The following is a 17,452-nucleotide window of genomic DNA, read 5'->3' as shown; positions in this document are numbered from 1 at the left end:
CCAGTTCTGCATTTTCAGTCTGAAACTGTGGGTTATTGGGTCTGTGGGCTGCATCTAAAGGTTTGAGGGACAGTAACTGAGAAATCTCAAACCTGTGGAAGGAAGCTGAAGCATTTTACAATTAAGTTTTGTCCTCATGAGAGCAACTTAGGAGTGTTGTTCCTCAGAGCCAGCTAAGGAAATGTGAAAGCCAGGAATATAAATAAGTTTAAAATTACGGACTAGATCAAAACCCAGTGGGATCACAGGAAGTCCTTCCATGAACTATACCAGGTTTCGGATCCATTTCCAACCACTCGATTTAATTTACTGAGCTACACCTCATTGTGCCATGCTAACTTCAGTCCTCGCAGACTCTAGGCACTCTGAATTAGGCCTGCAAAAGCAGGATTCTGCCTTCACATGAATCTGCTTTGCAAAATAATACTTGGAGATTCTTGCTCTGTGCCTCATGACTTAAAGTGAGTGGACATCCTTCATGTTCCAGGTCAAATATCTGCAAACACACTTCAAACACCTGAAAGCTTCTACATAAAAATACAATTCCAGCAGCTAGAACCTTTGTGAGGAAGCAACAAATAGGACATGACCTGGGATTAATCACTAAACAAAGACTAGAGGAGAAGTAAATCTGCATGTCCCAGCATTGTAGTGTCAGTTGCTAGTTTTCATATCAGGAGGAGACTGGTAGTTCAGAGAGAAATCAGAGCTCTCTGGTGCAGTGTGTACAGCGAGAGGTGGGTGTTGCTCCAAAGGGGCTACTGGCAAGAATAGCGGTAGTGGCAAGGGGACAGAGCCAGTGTGGCAAGGATCACGGACACTGTTGCAGAGGATTCAGGTTGCCTGGTGGGTACCCTTCTGATCCTCTCGGGAAGGCTGCAGGCATTACGCACTCAGCGTAAGGAGATGAGCTGTGTACATAACATTTCTACAGTTTTTATCAGTCATGCGTTTCAGTTGAGGCACAGGAGTCCCCTCTGCCTCTTCTGGAATTCTTTCTCCCTCCACTCCCTCAGGTAATCAGTCCCTTGCAACCACCCCTGCCTGCCACGTCTGGGTTAGAAACAGCAGATACCGCACTTTCAAGTGTTTGTGTATAAATATAAGTACCTATGGAGAAGTGTGTAGGTATCGGGTATTTCTGTGTTAATACAAATGTGTATGTATGCGATGGACGAATTACACACACGAGAATGGGTGGTTCGTAAGTCTGTATCAGGTGGGTAAGTACGGACTCTGAGCTAGCAGAACCAGGCTTTTGGGATAAACATCTACCAAGAGCAAGACGTGCACAAAGTGTTTCCCAGCTTCAGGAAGCCCCGAGCGGGCAGACAGGACCGTTCCCTGGTCGGTACACACGGCCCCGCGGGGATGCTCGGCAAGGCTGGAAGCAAGGCACGGTCTCAGCTGCGGGATGCCTGCCGCAGCTCCGCGCCACACGGACGAGGGATGAGCGCGGGCCGGCACTCCCAGCTCCTCGGGGCTTCCCAGCTGCCGTGACGCATTTCTCTTTCTGACTGCTCGCTGGCCTCATACAGACAATCTAAAGTCTCCGTCAGGATAGCACCGGCACCGTAGTAAAAAGCCATAAAACCGCAAAGCGCGCTATTATGGAAACAGCTATAGGAATCGGTGTCAGGGGCGAATTTATTTTTGGGAATTGGGTGAGGTCTTGCAGTGAGGGTTTGCAGAAGAGCAGTCGGATGGGGTGGAACTGATGGCGCTCTCGGGCCGACTCGTCCTCCACGTTCCCTGTGCAGGGCCTTGCAGACCCCGGGCAGAGCCGGGGCGGGCGGAGGGAGGCGCGGACCGCACCGCCCCCGCCGGTGCCCGCCCCCCTCCGCGCTCCAAGTGGGTGCACTAACTGAAAGTTAAAAAAAAGCAGCAAAACACCCCAAACCCCCTCAGACCCGGCCGGAGGGGGACGGCGGCGGTGAGACGGGAGCGACTTTCTCGGGGTGAGTACGGCGGCGGGCGCCCGGCCGGAGGATGCCCGACCCGCGGCGGGAGCAGGGCCGGGGCTGCGGGATGCGCAGAGCCTCGGGAAGGGAAGGGGCAGCGTTTCGGGGAGCAGGCAAAACCCTGGCTGGGATGTTGAGCCCGGAGAATTGCGGCGAGACAGAGCTGGAAGGAGAGGCGGCGGGGAGAGCTGGCAGGAAGTTTGGAAGGATTTGCAGGGAGCTGCTGCTCCCGCAGGGCAGCCTGGGATGGTGATTTATCCTTCTTCCCTCAAGTACTTAGGCTGGCCTCCGCTCAGCCTGACAGAGGTGGGAAAGCGTTGCAAGGTCATCCTTGCCAGTGGAGCTGGGACGGGACAAAGCCTTGCCTGGCCCAGTCCAAGTACACACAGCAGTGCTGGGCAGAAGTGCTGCATGTTGGGCACCCCAGAGGCAAAAATGAAGCCATGACTCAGTGTGATACCTTGGGTCCATAGGTGCAGCACAGCCATGCTGTGGGCAGTTCCCCCTCTAGAACTATACCTAAAAATGTGACGATTACTACTACTCTTTTACCAGGGTAGGGGTTAGGGTGTTATTCAGTGGATCATCAAGAGTCTTACTTTTTGCCAGGCACTGGCCTTGTAAGATATGGTGTTAAAAATACTGCCCACCTCCAGGTGTGCCACCACAGCAGTGGTCAGAATTCATCCCCTTCCCCTCCTGGTGCCCCTTTTTGGCTGTACTGCAGGAGGCACAGAAGGTGCAGAGGCTTTCTAGAAAATCCTGCCTGATCTGAGAAGTGCTTAACTGGCAGCCATGCACTTTCACACCCACACAGACCTTCAAAAGCAGCTGGCCTGTGCAGAGCAGAATTGCTCAGCAGGGCTTCATGTCAGCTTTTGCTAAAGAGGGCTTTCTGATGTTCGAGGGAAATGGATGAACTCACGTGTCAGTGGAAGCAGAAACAGGATAATTTTTTTTCCTGTAGCTGTCAGCACCACTGTGACAGTAGTGCAGCAGGCAGTAGGTTTGGGACCCATCCCTCTTTGTCTGGGCCTTAGAACTTTGGGTTTAAGATGGGGGGAAAGATGGCAGGAAAACCAGCATAAATTTCATAGTCATATCTCTGAAAGAGAGGAGCTCTAAAATAGCAAATTATTAAACATTTTGTGCATGTGTTTCTGCTTTCTGAGCTTTCAGAACACCCACATTTTCAAACTGCACTTCTCTATGTGGAGTGCTACAGTCCTGTCTTTCTACCATCCTTTATTTTTATTTTTCAAGACGTGGCAGGAATTTTACAACTTCTCCTGTTGCCAGAATTTGGGATTTTTATACAGAAACATCCATCATGCAAGAAAACAGTAAGTTTTGTCTGAAAGCTAAAAAAAGCATTGGGGAAGGGAAAGTTATTTGAAGAGAGGCAAACCAGCACAGGTGCAGATTACTTGGAAAGGGGAACTTGTTAAATTTAACTGAGTTTAGGTGTGGACAGAGTTTGTGTGTGTATTGTATGGTTACTTTCTCTATGCATTGGACATGGAGCATATTCCATGGGCATGCTTTATGCTTACAAACAGAAGTCCCAGAAGACTGAAGTGTAGTAACTCCCAAAGCCAGGTAGTTGTGTGCCTTCTCCAGGAGCATTTTCAGAGATTGCCCAGGGAAGGAAAATCTTTCATTGCTCCCCTATCTGTGAGTCTGCTGCAAAGCAGCACAGCTTGACATCTGAAACTCATGAAAACGGCTGCCCTTCCCACACAGTTCTGAGCCAGGGCCGTCAGCATTCCTTGCACTGACTGCAAGGATGAGAGGATGTCCAGGATGACTACAGGGAGAAAGTAGGTGCCTGGGGCTTTGTGAGCAAGAGTGCTGTCTTGTGCAGGCTGCTTTCTGGACACCTGGCTGAAAATGTGGCTCTGGCACCTAGAGAAGGCTATGGGTAGACATGAAGCTAACCATTGAGCTTTGAAGGAGCTGTCTGTGTTGATGCTCTACTCTTTTTCAGCAGCAGTCACCATGAAGAGCAATAAGGATAAAGTGGGAAAGCCCAGCAGTGAAGAGCGAAGACTTTAGACAAGCTGACCTTCCCAATGCCTAGATGTAACTGCTCTGGCGGGCCTGGTAGTGCAGCATGATTAGGATGAGGAGGAAGATACTGTGGGCATCTTGCTTCTGCTTTGGAGCTGCGTTTTTCCTTGTTCTGACACTCCAGGTAGAGGGGCAAGGGGGTGGGGTATGCATGGGATTGCTGTCAAACCAGGACACAGTTCTGTCAGAAGAGAGAGGTGACAGGCATTTTCCATACCAGTCTGTGCTTTACCAGGAGTTACTCTTGTTAGCAGCATTGGCCTTGTGGTGATAACTGACTCTGGAAGTGACATAACGCAGAGAATACCTTTCTTGTATGCCTCCTTGGCCCCTGGAGGAATGGCCATGGCAACATACCATGCCATGTTGTGTTGCCTCTATCCAGCATTGCCTCCTCTTTTCATGTGTTTGAACTCATTAGGCAGGTGGGCAAGGCTGGACCCACAGAGACATGAAAACTGCATGTTTTTTTTAACAGCTAATTTTCAGAAGAAACCTGGCTACTGAAGGGCTGTTCTCTGTCCTGTGCATTTTCCAGGGAGAAAGCAGAAGTTGTATTGTTAAGTCACACATGATGTGGCCATATATCGGTATAGAAATATATTTCCTGCCTTATCCTTACAATTTCAAATAGTTTGCTGTTCTGAAATAAGATGACCTGATGTCTACAGTCAGTGAAATGCATCCAATTTAATTCACAGAAACTTAACATACAGACTTAGTGAAATGCTTAAATTCTGGTTTGTAAGCAGATGCTAATGACCGTGACATGTTGTGATGTGTATGTTTATTTCCCTGAAGGTTATCACCAAACTGGGCAATTCAGAGAATAAGGTGTCAGTAATCTCCAGTTTACACAGCAGCCCATTAAAGCCTGGGGAGAGACATGCTTTTCAGTTTAAGAAGCAGGAATTTCACAGCAGCTTCAAGACAGAGTCTGATGTAAATCACTGTCCTGTCCTGCTCTGGTGGTCTCCCCTGACTGGAGAGACAGGGCGATTCAGTCAGTGTGGAGAGGATGTTTGCTTCTTTACTATCAACAAGACCTACCAGCACAATCAGATGACAAGAGCATTTCTGTTCTATGGTAAGAATCTATTTGTTCTTAAAGAAGTAGCTTTTCCTTCTGCTTAGTTCTTTCTCTGTAGAGAGTAAATACTCTAGGTGGCAACGACTTAGAACAGGAAATTTATGCAGCTCATTGAGCTAAACTTTGCCTGGTGCTGAATACCATTATGATTTGCTCTGTGAAAGTACTCTGAAAAGTGACCATGCACTTCTGTGGTATGACTGATGCCTTGTCTCATGCTGCTTTCCAATCACATGTACTCCCTGTTCATGGGAGAAAAGACAATTTCATGTCATTGCCAAGGCATTTAAAGACAGTCTGAGATCAAGCCAACTTTTTCCAGTGTTCTGGCTTGTCACTCCTAGCAGAGGTTCTGCAAGGCCTTTGTTGCACTTCTGCAAGTCTTTTGTCTAAAAATAATACCCTCTCTGGTAACACGGCAATTCCCCTGCCTCATGTGCCAAGAAATTGCTAGCAGACTCTAAATGGAAAGTAGTGAAAGAAACCTATTGATTCTTCACAGGGAGCGGCAGCTAGTGCAACCTTGTGAGCTGCTCTTCCCATTACTGTAAAGTCAGTCTACAGAACATGAAAGATACATCACTTAAAAGTAGACCTTACTTCATTAACTTTGTTCTTTCTCCTCACACAGTTGTTTTTGAAAGAAAACTTGAGTTTTAGGTGGAATAATAAATTCAAATGCTTTTCTCTGGCTGGTATGTTCAGATCTTTTGTCTGGAAATAAAACAAAATAAATCAGGATACTGAATCTCATTCGCTCAATCTGAATCCAGGTGAACTGGAAATATAGGAAAGAAGGGCATTTAGCTTGGTTGTTAGCAGTAAACCAAAAACTTCTCATCACTAATCTTTTTAGAGCTCCAAGTGCTCTTGGAGCAAGTAGGTCAGCTTTGTCAATTGATAATATAGTGGTTAAGCATGAAAGTGAAGGAGTAACAGCAAAGGAATGAGAAGCTGACCCAATTAAAGACAAAGAAAGCTGGATTGCATCACAGGGAAGCTGTAAAGTCTGGTGATTTTGGTCTCTGATAGTAATTTCATTTGTCTGTTTCAGCATTAGAAGGACTGTTACTCTTCATTTTTAGCGGGCTTCCAGACTTACTTTGCTCTCATATTTTTAAAAGACTGTTTATACTGGGCATAAGACTCTCCCTGTAGGTTTTTTTTTTTTTTTTTTTTTTTTTTTTTTTTTTTGTTTTTGTTGTTTTTTTTTTTTTTTTTTTTTTTTCTGGTGATGCTGGCTATGAACTTTGTAAAGACAAGTGTCAAAATATGCCAAATTTTTACTTATTTTTAAACCAGAGTAAATGATCTCACAGTGCCAAAATAGAGAGAGAGAGTTTTTCTTTCATTCTGTCTTTCTTTCCCTCTCTCCCCCCTGCCTTGATGCACAGAGCTGTGAATCTGCAAAAAGGTATATTATACTTTTACAGAATTTCCCTCTAAAACAGCTTGCTGAGTGAAAACTTGAATATCTGAATTCCCATGGTAAGGCTGGATCAGAGCACAGTTTCACCTTCCAAAGAAAATGCATTGATTTCCCCCTAGTACTTGGTCAGTAAGCTAGTCAAGAGGAGAATGATCCAAAGATTAAGAAAAGTACTGTGCAAAAATACAGGGTGTAGATGTTCTCCAGCACAACTGCTTTGTGAGGAACACCAACTTTTCTACAACTTGTTCCAACTCACTGTCCTCGCCTGGAGAGCCCCTCAGTGTGGGTGATAACTTTGTCAAGTGTTGCTGTCTCCTGTCTGGAAATGAGATGGGGCATCCACTTGCTAGACTTTGTCTCTACTTTTGGGAGGGATTCCCAGCTCCACCCTTCCAGTGTCACATAATTCATAAAGTGTAGTATTTAGCATGAGCTGCCAATGTGACTGAGTCAGCATGAGCTGGATCTGTCAGAGCCTCAGGGGTATTGTTCCTAAGAGGGAAGGGTATCCAGCTGTTCCATACTGGAGCACCAAGTCCCTGGAGTACGGCTTCTGAATGAAAAATGTCTTCTAAAATGCATAACTACTCCTAGCAGTGTATATTTTTCTATTCTGCATCTCTAAGATTTCCAAATTAATAGTTGTAAAGTGAAATCACTCATGATTCCAGCCTTGTGCTTTTTTTTATTCCCTCATATGCTTCCTTATTTCCTTCATTTCATGCAGTAGGGGACATGCTGATGTTATCTTCCTTTTAATCCTTTTTGTCTTCTTGCTGGACTGAGACTGATTAGGTGTTGTATTAAAGTCAGTCATTCTGATACACTCTGATCTGTACTGTGTCCAGTTTTGGGCCCCTCATTTCAAGAAAGACATTGAGGTGCTGGAGCATGTCCAGAAAAGGCCATTGAAGCTGGGGAAAGGCCTGGAGAAGGAGTCCTGTGAGGCTGGGAGTGTTTAGCCTGGAGAAAAGGAGGCTCAGGGGTGACCTTATCACACTCTACAACTCCCTGAGAAGAGGCTGTAGCCAGGTGGGTGGGTGTTGGCATCTCTCCCAGGCAACTAGTGACAGGAGGAGAGGACACAGCCTCAAGCTGCACCAGGGAAGGTTCAGGTTGGCCATCAGGAGAAATTTTTTCATGGAAGGGGTTGTTAAACATTGGAATGGATTGCCCAGGGAGACAGTGGAGTCGCCATCCCTGGAGGTGTTCAAGAAACAACTGATCATGGCGCTAAGTGCCATGGTCTAGTTGACAATGTGATGATTGGTCAAAGGTTGGACTTGATGATCTTGGAGGTGTTTTCCAAACTAAAAGATTCTGTGATTTTATAGTGCATTTTTCTTTAAGTTTCTCTTTGCCCAACTTAACTGTCTCCTAGTTTTACATGTTGCCTTTTTGTCTTTCTCTCATTCTTGCCTGTGTTTCCACCCCCTTTTCCCTGCAATACTACCTGAAAGAGGGAATACCCTTGCAAGAGACTGAGCTGCAGTGCTGTGATTTTGATCCACAGCATTTTATTAATGTTGGTATGCACTGTTACTTGTCTTCTTGGCATCACCTAGAACAGAGTGTTTTCAAACCCAGGAAGACTTACATGAATTTTTCCATGAGAATTTGATTAACTTTCAGTTTTTGTCACACATCAAAAACAAGATAACACATCAAAAACAGAAGAAGCAAATAGCATTTTTCATTGAGTGGCACAGCCTTTCATCCTTTTAGTGTTAAGGACTTAGGACCTGCATAGGAAACAGAAAGTCCATGTTTAGTGGCCTTAAAAAACCCCACCTGATGCACCTGAAGGATTAGGAGATTTTTATATTACTGACAGCTAACTTCTATCTCCTCTACAGTAGTGACATCTTATATTGGTTTTATAAGGTCGTTCTTGGAGTCATTTTGGCGGGCTTATACAGCTGCGAGGATCACTGGGCATTTCTTAAAATCTTCTTTGTGTTTTAGTTTTTTTCATCAGTATTCTTTGTAAGACTTTTGCTAGCACTCCCTTTTTGCTGTCAGTGGTTTGAAGTCAGGGGTAGAATGGAGAATGAAAAGTTAAAAGTATGACTGAGATGGTGTTATGACTCTCCTCTGAGGGAGGGTAACTGAGGTTCCTGTTAATAGATCCCTTGGATGAATTAGAGTGAAACAACACTGAATGACCGGTGTGTATGTATGAGCCAGGTTTATTTCAAAACAACTTAATTGCAGTGGCAAGGACGTATGTGGCTCCTTTGATTCTTTCCTATAAAAGTATAAAAATCCCACAAAGAAAATATGTAAGGAAAAGAAAAAGAGAATGAAGGGATAACAGTAGATAGTGGAGAGGAAGAATACCACCTCTGATGGATTCAGTGATGACTCTCAATCATTGCAATTTTGATGTCCAAGATAGGAGTGATGGTTGCGGTCTTGATTCGTTGGGGTAGGGGCCTGCAAAACAAAGAATGTGCTGGGTTATATACATTTAAATTGGCATTGGAACACCTAGATCCCTCGCCAGGGTGGGAACTCTTTGTGAGTGACGGAACAGTATGAGGCCTGTGCAGTCTTCTGATGGAGAGTTCCTGGTAAGAGTTAGGGTGCTTGGGGTTGTTTGTGGCACATAGCCCCCTGTAGAGATATGGCCGCTGTTTGACCCTGCTGCTTGTGACTGTGCATCTGTGTCTTACGGTGAAAGAGGGAAGTTGGCATTGGGAAAGCATTACCCCCACCTCCATGGAATCTGCTGCTTACTGGCCCTTCCCCTTAGCTGGTTTGAACTCAGCTTGTTTAAGACATTATGTTCCTGATTGTCCTAGATGCAACCAGCCATGGAGTTTGCTATACAAAGGTTAGGTTGCCACAGATGGTAGTTTGTCTAAAGATGAGAATTTGTGATGTTTTCTAAACCAGCTCTTCAGTGTTAGTTTCAGTTTTTGAACCTCTCTTGCTTGACAATATCGGTTAAAAGTTTTGTGTATTCATGCCTTTACCTAAGTGGAAAACTGATATGGTTATAAGACAGTGAGGAAGTACCTTGACAGAAACCGGGCAACTTTGCATTTAATCTGCAGTAAGGCTGGTCGTACGAGTGTAGTGCAGTAGTACTGAAGGGAGACTGAGGGCTGCATTAATGAGCTGGTATTTTCAACTTAGTTTTGCACAGACCAGCCTTTGAGAAAAGTCATCTAGGTTTGTCCTAAGGCTTCTACCAGCTTTCCCAACTTCTGCAGTTGACTGTTCTTAGAGTTTAGACATGGTTGTTCTTCTTAACTGACATTACTTTGAAGAGCTGTCTTCTGCCAGAAGCTATTTCTTTATGTATCTGGTAGGCAGCTATGATACATCATCTCTTAATTTTCTCTTTGATAAGTTAATAATTTGGCTTCCTAAGTCTCTACAGTACACTGTCTTTTCAAGGCTTGAAGTAATTCTTTTTTTCTCCTTAATCTTGTCCAGTATTTCAGCATCCTTTTAGTTGTTTTATTGCTAGAACCAAGTTGAGTTCTGCAGTAACCATTTTCCTTGCATCGCCATCTGTTCCCCTGTTTAGAGAACCAGGGGATTATTAAACATCTTACTAGTTTCATTCCAGTGCATTAAAATATAAAATTCCTAGTGATCCTTTGAAATGAGAGGCCTTTAAACTAATATGACAGGAAAGGAAACCACTTCTGATATTAACTACTGATACCACTTCTCTAGATTCTTCTGCTGTGGAAGACAGTTTTATCTGTCATTATGCTCTTATGCCTTTCCATGAATTGTGCTTTTTGGAATAACTGCCTTATAGTGTCAGAAATGTGATGGTTGTATGGCTGATACTAAATTAAAACTAGACTTCTGTATCATTGTAGTTAGTGTCACATGGCAGATAAGAGCAGGACGACCACTGTTTGTTTTTGTCTAGGTACTGACTTCAGTATAGACAGCTTACCCCTCCCTCGTAAAGACTATCATGACTGGGCCCTTTTTCATGAAGAGTCGCCAAAAAACAACTACAAACTCTTCCACGAAGCAACCATCACCTTATTCAACCACACTGCAACATTTAGCCGCCATTCTCACCTGCCACTGACCACTCAGTACCTTGAGGGTGTAGAGGTCCTGAAGTCATTGAGGTTCATGATCCCACTGCAGATGAAAAACAGCCTGAGGAAAAGGCTTGCACCACTGGTGTACGTGCAGTCTGACTGCAACCCCCCTTCTGACCGGGACAGCTATGTGCGTGAGCTGATGTGCCACATTGAAGTAGACTCTTATGGGGAGTGTTTGCATAACAGAGACCTTCCTCAGCATCTCAGAAATCCAGGTGCCATGGATGATGGGAACTTTCTAAAAATACTGGCACAGTACAAGTTCATTCTTGCTTTTGAAAATGCTGTTTGTGAAGATTACATCACTGAAAAACTCTGGCGGCCACTGAAGTTGGGAGTGGTGCCAGTGTACTTTGGGTCTCCCAGCATTGTAGACTGGCTTCCTAGTAACAAGAGTGCAATCCTGGTATCCAGTTTTTCACACCCTCGGGATCTGGCCCACTATATCAAAACACTGGATACAAATGATGAAGAATATGAGTCCTACCTACAATGGAAAGTGAGAGGGGACATTTCCAACCCGAGACTTCTTAGAGCAATGAAGGAACGCAAGTGGGGAGTGCAAGATATCACCCAGGACAATTACATTGACACCTTTGAGTGCATGGTTTGTAACAGAGTGTGGGAAAACATCAGACGGAGAGAAAAGGTATGTGTGAATTTGTGATTGTGTCTCAGAGAGGCTTTAAAATGGCACTAGGGTCAGGTTTGTCCCAGGAAGTTTGGTTACCAGATTTCTGGCCATCTGACAGCCACGGTATTCCAGTGCCATTGGGTTGCGCATCCTCATGTAAACAGGTGTTGGCAGAAGCTGCAGGTGCACAGCCAGAGCACGTGTTCCTCATAGCGCTGCTGTGTGAGAACATGACATTGACCACTGAGCTGGTGGTCATTTTCAGCCAAAGGCTGGAGTTGTTCAGGGACGAGGTTTTTTTCATGCTGCAGAAAGTAGCCTGACTTTTTGACCTTCAGATGACCTGGAACATTTGGAAACAGGTTGCCCAGAAAGGTTGTGGGATTTCTGTCCTTGGAGGTGTTTTAAGACTAAACTCAATTTTGCCCTAGTCAATTAGATATGATTACACCTGTTTGGAAGAGGGAACTGGCCTAGAGATCCCTGTCTTCAGGTTTGTCTTAAGCACTCTAGGACTGTCAGGTTCTGTGGGTACATTCAAACCTGTAGTGACAACATGCCATTGCCTGTGGCCACATTTGGTGACTAAACACTAAAACCATTTTTAAGCCAGGCTGTGTGTTTGTGAGAGGTATTTTAGCTGATCACAATCTGAGCAGTACACTAAGTGGTAAGCCAGTAGCAGGGAGATGGAGAAAACCTCTGAAGTTACTAAGGTGAGCTTAAGTGTTGAGAACTATAAACTGGCAAGCATTACTCTTAACCAAATTTTGGTGTTTGAATCTGGTGCAAATCTGGACATATGTCCTCTCTTTGAGTTAGGAATGCAACCATGGAAAGGTATAGAATAGGTTGGATACAGATATTCCTTCTCTGTGCTTCTGTGGCTCTCTAGTCAATAAAATTATAAAGACCAGTTTGCTCTCCTGGCCAGATTAATGGTTTGTTTTTTTCCCTTAGGAAAAAACGTCCCAGTAAGTCTGTGTGTATTTAAGATGAAAACAGAATATAATGATGAAAATATAACTCCTTGCCTTGTAATTTCATTTTTTGTGGGCTAGTGCTGCTCATTTGCAGCCAAACCTTATCTGAGACTCAGCATGACTGATCTTGTCCCAGACACTTAGGGGAGGCCTTCGACAGGGACATGGTAGAGCCTGCATCGTGAAGAAAAGTGTAACTGATGTGATTTGATAGTTTACTAATGGCATAGCACTTTTCTTCTCTGTTTTCGTGGGTCCCTGAATAACCCCTTTTATTTGTCTCCATTGCCAGGGATGGCTGCCCCAGAAGTGGGAGGCTCAGGTTAATCATCTGAGCTGCCCCAAACCAGAGGCTTTCTGGTTCTCATCCTCAAACCCTGGCTGGATTTCTCTCCATAAGATGTGGATACCAAGCTTCGAGCAATCCAAGAAAGAAGCCTGGGCACTGAGGCACCTGGTGGAAAGGAACAAGAACTTCACAGCTGAAGAATTTTGGATGCTTGTATTCAAAGAATAAACACAACGACCTGTAAAACAGAGTTGAGCTCCTCAGAGGAGTTCTGTGGAATTTTCTTTTGTAGGTGACCTTATAATTTAGGATTAGTAGCCATGGAAAATAGACCCGTAAGACTGAATTTAGTATGTTCAGTGCTCATGGGGCACTAAGAAATGCTAAACAATAAAATCATTCTGGCAGGTAATATATGCACATATATACACATATATTTCTATTTCTATTTCTATTAATTGTCATTTGTTCAAATGTTTGAACATTAAGACCCTGATTTTCAGGGTTCTCAAAGCCCAGATTTAAGCACACAGCTAATTACCCTGAAGCAGATGGCTCTCCCTCCATCTTTAGATACATACCTGCTTGGTCTCAAGACCCCTTTTTCCCTAGTCCAGGACCCTCCTTTGCTATATTGATAGCACAAGGTGCAGAGCAGCTGACACCATTGCACAGGTACAGCTTCTGTGCTGCTTTGGAGGTAGATTAAAAACTTGGGACCATGTGCCTGGCTAGCTGTTTATTATGAATTTTCCTGGCATCAGCAGATTTAGCTGGGACTTGGTGGGCTTTGTGTCCTGACACTGTGTGCCAATGTAAAGTATGTTAGTGGTTGGAATGAGGAAGCACCATCTGTTAGTGTACAGGGACAGATTGAATGAAAACATGTTGGCTCAGATTTACCCACTATCTTTTGCTAAAAATAAGCAGAGCACATGAGTATCTCTACTCCCCAGAATCAGGGTTGTCTTTGATCTGACTTATCTTCTTGCCTTTCTGATGATGTATTTGCATTCTGATGATAGTACTTGTATCAGGTATAAACATGAAATTATATGATTGAAAGGGCAGGGATAACACAGAGTCCATTGGTGCTGAAGTCTTCAGTAGGCTCAAGGAGAAGTAGGCAAACATCCTTCCTGTTTTAACACACAAAACCTCAAATCTTAATCTCACAAAGAATAAAACTTGGTGATCTTAGTCATCACTTGCCAAAGGACACACCTTTGCCTGGTATTTAGAGTGTTGCAGTTTTCTTCCCAAGTTCTTTCAGCCTCGGTCTGTGGAGGAGTCAACTTCCACAGGATCTGCAAAACGGCACTAACTGTGTGGAGCCATTCAGATGGGGGACAGTCGTTCGTACACATGCCCACATATGGTGACGCAGGCAAACGGAACTATGAATACAGGGTTCTTCACATTGCTGGAAGGGCAGATTTTCACCTGTGTGATAATTTCCATGCAATTGTTCCTCACACCAGGCTAATTGAAAATTTCTGTCAAAGACCTGGCTGTTTTATGAAGGGGTAGGCACATAGTGGCAATGGGGAAGGATGTGAAAATAGCATTTACACCAAGAAATTCTGTGGCAAAATGTACTTACCTTGGAAAAGCTTCCTCACCAGAAATTTTCTCACTGAATAGCTGGTGAGTTTTTTATTACTTTTAAATCTGTCAAAGGAAAGGTAAGTTTTGTAGCCATGAACAATATAGCATTGGTCATTAGTATCAGTCATTGTTTCTATGAGAATATATTTTGTTTCAATGAGGAAAAGTATTCCCACTGAAATTTCTCACCAATAGTGTTTTGCCAGTGTGATACACAGCGTCTGTTGGGCATGTCCTAAACACTTACCCCAGTGGTCTGCAGTGCAAATGATGACTAGGCTCCACAAATTAAGCTCTTCAGGAAAGTGACATTAACACTGGACTTAGAGGCTTTCCTAGATCAAGACTGAAAGCTGAACATAAATACCAAAATATTTGCAAAGGGAACTGCTGAATGCCCATCTGTTGCCGTGAATCTCTAAGTCACCTCCCAGGATGATAAAGAAACATGAAGGACTAACTACTTTTTGTTGTTATTGTTGTTGGTTTATTTTTTTTTGTTATGTTCTGCCGTCTCCTTTGCCAAAAATATAAAGCCATGTTGTTTAACAAGGAACTGCACAACTGAATGTTTTTTACTTTGTTTTCATGATGGAATCTGTCAGATCCTGAGGATCCTGAGCAGTCTGGTCGATAGACTTATCCAAAGATACGACATATTTATCTCAGTTTTTACTATTTTATTATCTTTAATTTTAATTTGGTGGGGTGTGAGGGAAAGAAGGGCTGAAGTAAGTGGTTTATGACCCACATTCTGAAATTTCAAGTGGTCGGCAGCCCATGTTTCAGAAGACGTAATGTGTTCATACTGTGCTCTACACAGTAGAAAGATGAGTCTCCAGAGCAGTTGCCTAAAGGGGTGCTGTGGTTTAATTGTCAGTCCTCTCACAGTGCTTTTTTTTTACAGAGTAAAAACTCTTGGGTCCCACAGTCTAATTCAATGCAACCTCCATTTGGCCTCTTCATTTTTTATTCACCTTCTAGAATAATTTTTTCCTGTGCTGGGTGGAGGGTTTGTGAACATCACTGTGGGAGATTTATGGCAAGAATTTGTGCAGGCTCATCAAGTGTTAAGAAGGACTGACCACTGTGAATTCTACGTTGATCTCTCCCCCTACTGCTCTGAGAAGGAATAAGCAGAATTTTTTTTTAGCAGATTTGCTAGCCTTCCTGCCATGTACAGATTTGTAATTCTAGCCAACAGTTTGACAGATACGGATGATACAGTCCTTACTTTTTTTTGGTTTCTTTTTGCCTTAGAAAGACAATAGCAAGACATTTGAGAAAAACTGTACTTCCAACAAGAGATGATTCTGGAGAATGAGTGCATGCTTCCCAACCTTTTACACAGTGGTAACAATCTGTCCTGATTTCCCCTGGCATATAAGAAACAAAGACAGTTCCTCCTGGGCTTGCATTTATTCCACTGAACCCATGCCCATCAGCTACCCCTGGAGTCACAAATATTTGTGGCCTCTGAGCCCGTAGTGACTTTTGCATTTGAAGTGCAAAACTTAAAGACCAGAGTGCCCCTTCAGAAGATGCCAGCGTTCAGCTTGGAGGTGTCTCAGAAATCTGCAGCCTCTCCCCAGTGGAACTGGAAAAGCCTGGGGAAGGAGGTTACCCTGGATGTCAGCCTTGGAAATGGTCCTTCTCCTTTTCCCTGAGGAAAATTAGGACAGGAGCACAGACAAGAGAGACAAGATTGCTTTTAACCTTCCTACTACTCTCTCTTGTCCTTTCTACATCCAGCCTCTGCCTTCTACCAGCTCTCTCTGATATACTGTACCTCCTGCCCTCCGTGACATCTCGCTGTGTAGGGAAAGAAAATGCAAGTGTTTTCACTGCAAATATTTGCTCACATTTCTCCATTTTCACTGTGTCAAGAGGCCTGAACCTCCAACTTGTCTTTCTTGGGTTATGGCTGCCTGTGCTTGAGGCAAGCTCTGGGTTGGTGCAGTGATACCTGGAATCAGGCTGCAGGGAAACAGCTAAGGTGAGCATGAGAAGGAGCTGGGAGAAGCCTCACATGGGGCCTCTCGTGTCACGCCTTTTGAGGTCCCAAGTCCCTGTCTGGGCTGTGCTGTGCCATGCTTGTGCCTGTTTCCAGTTCTTCTGTCTCAGTCTTCATCTGTTTTGTCCCCGTGGGCCTGCTGGGCGATTGCTGGGCTGTCACCCTGCCCTCCACCACAGCCCTGCTCTGTGTGTCCTGCCTGTAGTGCAACATCCCCTGCACCCCAGTGCAGATACTGCCCATTTGGCTCTACTCCCAGTAGACTTTTTCTGCCCCAGCCCGGGGTCCTTCCAGAAGCTACTGCTAATGGTGAAAGTCCCTTGGAACACCTGGTCCTGCCATCATGAAGCTTCCTCCAACTTCCTAAGGGTTGCTTCACCTGTCGGTGAGGTTTTCCACAGCAGATGCCCCCGTGCCACCCTTTGTGTTGCGCCACCCCCTGACCATTATCCATGAACCCATAACAGTGCATCCCCTGTCTCACAGCAGAATGCTGTGCAGCTGGGCTGTCCCTTGCCTACAGTGCTCTGCCTCCTCCATGCCTTTCAGCAGCACTCTAGTGATGGAGCTCTCCTGCTGCATTGCTTTGATTCAGAATTGAGGTTTAAAATTTCTTTTCTCCTCTGAACTCTGGTCATTTGACCTGCTTTTCCCATATTGGTTCATTTTTGCATATTTGTTTCCTCTTCAAAAATCTCCTTAACTTTGGAAGGGCCTGGTGGGGTGGGGGTGTTAACACAGCAGATCATATGAGATTGCTGTGCTCGGAATACATTAAAGGCACAATGGAGTATTTGCCCTAGAAAATGAACAGCAAGCTGAAGACTGAAAAAATGATTAAAAAACATAAGGGGGACTTTAACTGTATTCATTTCAGTGCAAGGCAAACCTCAATCTTATGCTGTGGGCGCACAACTGTGCATTGTGGTCTTCAGAGGTCAAATCCCAGCTTTCCTCCCTCGTGCAGCATTTACAGAGGAACAAAGCCGAATCTTGCTTGTGGCAGGCATTAAAGAAAAGCAAAGATCTCGATGCTGGTAGTGCACATTTGCAGAGCATATGATGCTCTGTTTTGTCAGCAGCACGGTGTCAGTCTGACATGAAATACAATGAGGGTGGCTGTGTGCTTCTGTAGAAAAGAGTGTCACTGCTGTGTATGCATGAGGTGATGGTGGGGAGGACTCATATGACTGACACTGTAGTGCCATGCTGCACAACTCTGTGGGGACTGTTCACAAACTAGGCCAGGCTCTCCCTGCATAAGTAATCCAAAGAGAGAGCTTGTGAAC

The 17,452-nt window shown here is 44.5% G+C and overlaps 1 protein-coding gene across 2 annotated transcripts; it reads left to right on the top strand.

The window, feature by feature from the left end:
* Positions 1-1,826: 1,826 nt before the first annotated feature.
* FUT10 (fucosyltransferase 10) lies at positions 1,827-14,678 on the top strand. Of its 2 annotated transcripts, none has more exons than XM_069001218.1 (5): positions 1,827-1,958; positions 3,952-4,155; positions 4,833-5,118; positions 10,449-11,284; positions 12,545-14,678. In XM_069001218.1, exons 2-5 carry the CDS (start codon positions 4,075-4,077, stop codon positions 12,767-12,769), a joined length of 1,428 nt encoding a protein of 475 aa, XP_068857319.1. In that variant the 5' UTR covers positions 1,827-1,958; positions 3,952-4,074; the 3' UTR covers positions 12,770-14,678. The 2 variants fall into 2 exon arrangements, with proteins under 2 accessions (XP_068857319.1, XP_068857318.1); XM_069001217.1 differs by lacking the exon at positions 1,827-1,958 and adding an exon at positions 3,224-3,304.
* The last annotated feature ends 2,774 nt before the right edge of the window (positions 14,679-17,452 follow it).

The sequence above is a fragment of the Aphelocoma coerulescens genome (genome assembly GCF_041296385.1).
Source record: "Aphelocoma coerulescens isolate FSJ_1873_10779 chromosome Z unlocalized genomic scaffold, UR_Acoe_1.0 ChrZ, whole genome shotgun sequence".
Lineage (NCBI taxonomy): Eukaryota > Metazoa > Chordata > Aves > Passeriformes > Corvidae > Aphelocoma > Aphelocoma coerulescens.
This window is presented reverse-complemented; position numbering and strand designations above follow the sequence as displayed.